The 8,436-nt window shown below is 40.8% G+C and overlaps 1 protein-coding gene across 1 annotated transcript; it reads right to left on the bottom strand.

The window, feature by feature from the left end:
- Window positions 1-694: 694 nt before the first annotated feature.
- lingo3b (leucine rich repeat and Ig domain containing 3b) lies at window positions 695-2,890 on the bottom strand (the record flags this gene model as incomplete). Its single annotated transcript, XM_079243196.1, has 3 exons — window positions 695-1,264; window positions 1,431-2,174; window positions 2,336-2,890. 3 exons carry the CDS (start codon window positions 2,888-2,890, stop codon window positions 695-697), a joined length of 1,869 nt encoding a protein of 622 aa, XP_079099322.1.
- Between the last annotated feature and the right edge of the window lie 5,546 nt (window positions 2,891-8,436).

Here is an 8,436-nt window from a genome sequence, read left to right as displayed (position 1 = left end):
AAATGACTTACTATGGAGTCATTGAGATGTTTAAGCCTATATAGTTTTCTCAACAAGTAATTAATGTAATGATAAGCTGTATACAAAAAATTTAAAGTTGTTTTTTGTGTTGTTGTTTTAAGAACAAGTGTTTTATTCAGTTGAACAAACTTTTCACTATTATCTGTGACTCTGCATGCATGATTTGTAACAAGACTTCCCTTTAAATTTTCTTAATTGATGATCTGTAAGACTTTTTTTTTAAAAAATCTCTGATGGCACAAACTACAAAAAAGGACATTTACATGAAAAACTAAATCTTGATATCTCATTAAAACTGGACCATTGACATTTCAACAGCAATTTACAACTTATCACTTATGATTCTTAACTTTATTCATATAGACAATAACTGATGAGTTTTTTCTACCATTATTGCTTCTTATTGTCTCGTTTTAACATGTTTAGGCCACAAACTAAATAAGACCACTGTAAGGTGGAGAAATCAGGGTAATTTTATTTTCATTCACAAGCCAAATTGAGTTATGACTCTAATTTTGTGTTGGGCATTGAATTTTAGGTAGAGCCACAGACAGTAACCTATTGTATGCTTTCAAACTTCTTTGTGAGTCAGATGCTGTGTGTGTTTGCGTGTGTCAAACACGTTTCTAGGACGTGTTCATGCCTCCCCCGAGGGACCCCTGGCTGCGTTGTTTCATATCATTTTCATATTGAACTTTCTGGTCCCTCCTGAAGAGCTCCCAGTGACAGGCTCAGATTTCCGGAAAGAGTACTCTACTGTGAAGTTGTTCCTGCGCTGGCCTCGTCCCCGACTCCACACGAACAACAATAAAAAACAGAAGAGGACAACCCCCAGAAAGGTGATGCAGCCCATTGCCGTGGAGACCAAGATGGTTGTTAGGTCCAAGGTGAACTTGAGGAAAACACGTGTGCTGTTTAGATTGGTGTCGTTGAAGAACTCATTGCTGTACAGTGAGCGGTTAAGAAAAAAGGCTGAGGCGGCATCTAGTGGCTGACCGCGCACCGTAAGAGTGGCAAAGTAGGTGTCATTGCCTCCGGCATTACTGGCGATGCAGATGTATGTTCCACTGTCAGTAAGCTGGGCATAGCGGATCTCAAGGGTACCACTAGAGAGAACAGTGATCCGTCCTGAACTCTTGGCTGTGATCCGTCTGCGCTGTGGTGAAATCCAGACAATAGAAGGTGCTGGTTCTCCATCAGCCCGACACAGAAAACTCACTGGCTGGCCTTCCCGAGCAACCACCTGAGCAAGGCGGTGGAAAGATGTGCATGGATAAATAAATGCAAGAGATTAAAACATGAAGTAGAAAAATCTAGCAATTTTAAATAATATGGTTTTATGCAAGTAGCAGCTTTTAAACAATTATAATGGGTTTATCATAAAAATTAAATGTTATCACCCTCATTACCTGCTGCATCTTACGGTTGCGTATCTTAGGTTTCTGGCATGTAAAGTGATCGAAGAGTGCAGAATCGGTGAAGGCGCTGAGGCTGACCCCCTGCACCTCCACCGGCCCCGCACACACCGGCACTCTACCGTCAAAATTGAGGGTCTTGCGCCTTTGCAGGATCCACAACAGACGGCAGTCACACAATAGGGGGTTCCCGTCCACTCTGAGGGTCTCCAGACTGTTAACAGAGTGGAAGGAGCCCTCTTCCAGAGTCTGTAGGTCATTGGAGGAGAAGTTGAGGACCCGGATCTGTCTGAGGCCTCCAAAGGCATGGGGCTCCACCGTCATCAATCCAGTGCTTACCATGATAAGCTCCTTCAACCTCAGCAGGTCCTTAAAGGCCCAAGGCTCTAGTGTGGTGATTGGATTGAAGGACAGGTTTAGGTGAGTCAGGTGCACTAGATTTTTGAAGGAGGTAGAGGGGACAGAGGTGATGTTGGTGTTGGTTATGGAAAGCCAGTGGAGATCCAAGCCCTGAAAACTAAGAGGGGAGATGTACTCAAGAAATGGCCAGTGATCAATTTCCAGACCCCGCAAGTTGGAAAGTTTGCGGAAGTTCTGGTCCTCCAGGGCAGTAATACTGAGGTGGCGAAGGCGAAGAGTGACCAGACTGCGGAGGTAGGACAGTGTCTGGCCAGAGATGGACGTAAGGTTACAGCGCTCTACGGTGAGATCCTCCAGCCCCAGCAGTCCTGAGAAAGCCTGGGTATTTGAAAGGGAGGATGAGATAATTTTGATTTACTTTATATGATGATAGCCAGCAAAGGATATATAGTGTGATGATAAGATTATGAACATAAGAAAGAGGAACAAAGGTCAGGTTTGTTTTTTACTTTTTGTTACACAGACGTTTGTTAGCTTACCTTGTGGGATATATAAACCAGGTCATTGTCGCCAACCTCTAGATGTTTCAGATTCCTCAGATCCTGGAAGGTGTAGTCCAATAAAATCACCATTTTGTTCTCACTCATGTCCAGGTTGGTCAGATTGCCCAGCTTGGCAAAGGCTCCCATCGGCACTAACTTCAGCTGGTTACCCCTTAACTTTAGCACTTTAAGATTCTGAAGGGTTGAGAAGGCATTAGGCTCTAATGTTGCGATGAGATTCTCACTAAGGTCCACTTCCTCCAGCCTTGGGTATGGTGTCAAGTCACCCGCCTGCACCCAACGTAACCGGTTTTTGCTAAGGTCTAGAAGCCTTGTTTCTGTGGGAATACCTTCTGGGATGTTGGTGAGCCGCCGTCGCTGACATGACACTGACCTCAGCTGAGCTGAGCACTCACATCGTGGTGGACAGGCCTGGCTGATCCCTGGCATTGTCGTGGTTATCATAGCGACCAGAGAAGCAGCCAGGATCCATTGACACAACCTTGGCCATGGCACTAAGGCACGCCCACCAGGGCCACAAGGGACAATCATGGCCCTGGTCCTCTGACTCCTCGCCTGTTGCAGGCAGGGTCAGTGCACCAGACACCTGCAAGACATGAGAGAGGAAAAACAAAATAGGGCGAAAAGATGAGAATAAAGGCATGCAGAGGAAATTCAAAATAGTCTATTATCTCTTAAGCTGTTAAAAAAAGGAAGCTGATCCCCATTACTTTGATCAAGATCTTCTGTTCAAGTGAAAGTTGGGAAGATGTGACACATATCATGGCCTAAAATTATAATTCAGATGGTCAGACTTGATTACAGTAACACTTTGCTCTAAAATATTTCAGATAGTTTTTCTTGTCAATAATTTATCTGTGGCTTAAGTTGAGGAACCTTTGACTGAGAATACATTTGAGAGAGCATATTACTTCAGCTTAATACATGCACCTTGCTTCTCCTCTACTCTTCTTGCAACACTGAGACTGTCTGCTCCATTTTCACAAACACAATGAATTTATTATCACCACGCATATACATATTCTGAGCACCTCAACAGGCACATTATGCCTTCAAGCCTTTCACACTGTACCTTTAAGATGTTAGGAGAAAAACATCACTGAAAAATTATTTTGTGTTTGATCAGGTCTGACTTAATGAATGCTTGCGTTGGTTTGGCAGTTTGCTGGGTATGAATTAAAAATCATTCTGGTGCTCCTAGCACAAAGATGAGATGAATCACTTGTGCTTTAACATTCCTTTAGGCAAGCGGTCATCTTTCCCATGCACTGTTTTGAACATAGAAATAGTTGAAGAGCACCTGGCATCAGATCTGGAACATAACCCAGTGTCTGTGCAGTTAGCAGGAAATGGTAAGTATCTTTTCTTACATGAAGAAAAAACTTCAGAGTACAGAGGAATGGAAGAAAAATTTTGCTTTCAAACATTAATTGCATAGCTGCAGTCCTACATGTTAAACTCATAACAATTTGCTTGTTCATTTATTTTTCAGAGTGGAAATGTAAGGGAATATATTATCACCACTAGGGAGTATCATGTTAAGATACACTCTGTTGCTGGCTGTGGAGGAAAGCATAGCCAAACAAATTAATAATATATGAGTTAGCTGGCACTGAATGAGTTGCATTCAGGGGTTGAGTCACAAAGTTAAAAAAGCCAAAAGTCGCCAACCTGCTGCACTTTCCTCCAAATTGCTTTTTCCATCAAGTTATGTTCAGAAAAAAAAAAAACTCTTGATAATAATCGACTGTTTGTGTTTGTTGGCATCAAAGGCTCAAAGTTATTGAAGCAGGATTTTACTTAAATCTAAATGATGGCAAGTGAATTCTGCATTTACATGCATCTCAGTCATATATTTTCTCAACGTTCACACATAGCTTACTGCACAAACCCCAATGGAGATTTGGCCCTACGTCCTTATGGGTGGATATGTCCCTTAGTTTTTTTTGCAGGACTGAAAACAATCTGTTTACAGATCCTATTTCTGTAAGATCCGGTTGAAATCTGGCACAATCTTTCCTTTGCTCGAAGACAATTCTCAGACACTAAGAGGCTGCTGTGCAGGCTGCTGCAGAAACTGACCCACTTCTAAACAGCAACTTAGTCTCGCACTGGCATCTGTCAGCAACTCATCATGAGCACAACAATGGAGCAGCAAGCCGTAGTCTCGGTGGGAAAAGGCCCAGAAGAGGAATAAAGTAAATAAAAAAAATCCTTACACCTATGTACAGATGTTTTTGGATGATGAGCCATTTTATAGCTGAAACAAACAGTATCAGGTTAACTAGAGTATGTTTTCTGATTATCTCATGGCAGTAACATATTTTCTTCAAGACAGACCTTTACGTTTTTATTATCTTTAAAGCCTCACCAATCACTCAGTTTGCATATAATTTTGAAAAGTTCAAACAATGATAAAATAACTAAATGTTTTTTAAGCATTTATGGTCTCCAGAGAATGAATTCTAATATTTTCTGCAATAGCATGTTATCAGAGACACGTGTTAAGAAATAATACAGTATATTTATGGTAACAATGCACTGACTTTGGTAATGTTTCTTTCCCCATTGCATCAGGTCACATTATTAACTTAATCATAAAAATCTGTCTGACTTTGGTGATTAATTAAATGGCAAATTAAAATCTTTAGTCTTATTAGTGAACGGAGTGGTATTTTATTTGGTGCAGATATTTATTGTCCCGTGTTGGTGTTCACTTTACATTTAAGTTATCTTTCTTAATTTCAGCTAAAAACAATATTAAACAGATAACCTAAATTGTATCAGCTTTAATTGTACATAAGTCTATGTTTAAAAACAGTATTATATTACAAAACTAAACTAATGCTGCACTAATATAGTAGTAATTTCTTAACCACTAATTTTACTTTCTTTTAAACCTTAAATCCATCCCATTCCATGTGGAAGCTAAAGTCTATACCAGGAATCATTGGTTGAGAGACAGGGTACAGACTGGACAGATCAGGGTGTAAACATTAAGTTTTTAATTAATAAAAAAGAGAGATTAGGGTTGTCTGGTTGAGAAAACAGAATATTTAACCTGCTACAGTGTTGGAAACATCCACATGTCTGCCAGTGCCCAAGATTTCCTGAGATAATCAATATTACTTCACCTTTACGTGGTGAAAATGTTGTCTCATCAGTATATGTGTGAGGTGTGTGTGTGTCGGTTTTGAATTACCAACCTACTCTAAGCTAGTGTGATGGATGCAACCTGTCCCCACACCCCCCCGAGAGAGTCATCCTACGGGTCAGTGGCAGAGTCACAGCATGAATCAGTGAACTGACATCATCAAAGCGGAAAAGATCCTGACTGTTTGACTCAAGGACAGGGAGGCATCCCTAAGACACACACATAGGAGGTAAATAAATACACTCTCTTTCACTTACTATTGTTGCAGCAGGTTGATAAATCAGCAGCCTGTTTCTTTGCGTGGATAAGAGTTTAATAACACAAGGGCAGTCTTTTTTTTTTAAAACATTTTTTTCTGCACCTGGATAGTGAACACACTTGCAGCACCATATCTTCAATACAAACTGAAAATTAGCATCTGGCAGATGTTAAGGCAACATCAGGGGCAAATCCAACTACATCCAGACAGCAAGAAAGGCATAGTCTACCAGAGGCCAGCTGTCCAGGGGGAAAGAGGGAGAAGAATAGAAGAGAAATGAGCTCAAAAGTTAAATATAGTTGCATTTTTGTTCGCTGATTTAATGAGCAGATGTTGTGGAGCAACATCCCTGCCCAATCATACATACATCAGCTGTCTGCACAGACCTAACACTGATGACCAAGACCAGATGTTTCACTCACTGGTTGTTTCACCTGCTACATTCAGGCTACAGAAAAAAACAAAACAAAGAAAAAAACCCCCCATACTCTTGTGTATGAGTGTTGCAGTGTGGCTAGCCGTAAATGGGTCATGCATATTGACTGGTAGCCTTTATAAGCCATTATATTTGGCCAGCGGAGCGTAGATCTCCTCCATCCAAAACCCCAGACTTTAGTGTCCCCTCTTCCTCAGCTCTTCTCTGCCTCTGTTTCTGTCTGTCTCACATAAATACAGGAACACACAGATACACACTCAATAAAAGCCACTCAAGAAATCACTGTTTTTGCATTTGATGTAGGACTTGTCAAGCAGTCAGCAAGTTATTGCAGAGAGCTATTTATTGTTGCAAATATTTTAAAGAGCAAACCTGACAAGTTGTAGTTTTCACAGGAAAGCTGATGGTTTGTACTTGCCTTAGCTAAGTAGCTTTAGGTCTAAAATGAAATCTGTGCTTAGTCACTGCTTTTTAAGCCCAAGTCGGGTGTGGAATACGACTTAACAGCTCTCTGGTGTCCCAGCGCTGAGATGGTGAGAGGAAAAGAAGTGAATGGTCACCGTGAAGATTTCTTTTAATCTTGATTTTAATTTATATGTCCAATTTGTTTACTGAAACAGAAGCAACACCCAAAGTTTAGCTACTGATTGTAACTTAATAAATCTGCCATTACAGTGTAATTAGGATTTAAAAATATGGCAGCTACTGCTGCAGGAGGCTGATAGAGCAGGAGCCCTACAGTGACAAGCAACATCATGCCTGCAGGGAAGCACAGCTGCAATTTAAATATTAAAATGTGAAAACCAAAAGACAAGAAGAAGAAAAAAAAAGCGAACAAGAACATCGAGTCAGCATTTAAAAGGTTTCCATCATTTGCCTTCTTCATGTTAATCATTATGGCAACATTCAGTGACAGACTAAAATTACGTGACCCCCATGTAAACACATTTTTCAAGCTAACATCATTTGAGCTGTCTACAGTATGCAATGTGGGTAATGCTGCCGTCCTTAACATTGGCACAGAGAGATGATGCTTATGCCGACATTTGGTGACATGAAATTCTACTGTAGCAGCATCCTTTTCCTCTTCTAAGAACTCTGAGTCACTGAGGCAGTGAGAGGGGATTGATAAAGACTGACATGCTGCCTGCTTTGACCTTCAGCTTATTGGAGCCAAAACACAAACGTTGGACTTGACGGCTGCCATAATGTCTTGCTGGACAGCATGATGCTTAATATAGTATTTAAAGTCATATTCTGACATCAGGATGAAATTGCTTTTGAAAATCAAAAGAGAGAGAGAGAGAGAGAGAGAAAGAGAGAGAGAGAGAGAGAGAGAGAGAGAGAGAGAGAGAGAGAGAGAGAGAGAGAGAGAGAGCGTTGGGTATTTATTTATGTATGTATTTATGTTTTACATGTATTTATGGTTTGATGTGGTTTGGTAAAACCTGATCTCTGTTGCACTCTTGTGGTTATTACATTGTTGTTGCTGTTTTTCTTCTTCTTCTTTTGGTGGCTGGCAAAATGAATTGGTGCATTATTGCCACCAACCTGTTTGGATGATGGACTAGAATGTTTTCCAAGAGCAGGAGTTCTCACAACATTAAGTCCTCTGCTACATTTTCCTACACACCTCTTCGTAATGTTTGGGAACCACTGCTGTAGTAGATTATTGGATGAAATGTTTGGAGGATTGCTGAGTTATTTCACTTCTTCAATGAACAGTCTCATGTAAAACCACTGATAACAGCCATCTGTATTTCAATGTAAGATTGGTCAAATTGGTTGAGTAAGCGTACCTTCAGGGTGGACAGAACACATTTCAGTTCACACGCTAAAGATTTGCTGCCAAGCAAGCTGAGACTTGCTCTGAATGTGGCCTGTTAGATCATAACTGTCTCTATAACACATGCAGAATGCAATCACCAATCAGATCACTTGTCATTGGACCACAAACGGTAATTCCCAGTTAGCAAAAGACTCTCTTGTTGTGTTATCCTGTGATGTCAGATGGAGGCCTGGTGTTGAGTTTTTAACTAAAAGCTATGACAACTTCCTGTAAACCAGAGCAAGCTGACTGATTAATTCGTGACTCTTCACCCACATGCATCTTCCTGCTTATTGCGTTCAGGCACTCTGAGTCGATGAAATGCTGATCTGAGGATGCAAGGTAGCATATCTAAACTGTCAGTGTCACATATTCATGACAATGTTACAGTGTAGTGGAA

Source organism: Telmatherina bonti, assembly GCF_933228915.1.
Source record: "Telmatherina bonti genome assembly, chromosome: 7".
Lineage (NCBI taxonomy): Eukaryota > Metazoa > Chordata > Actinopteri > Atheriniformes > Telmatherinidae > Telmatherina > Telmatherina bonti.
This window is presented reverse-complemented; position numbering and strand designations above follow the sequence as displayed.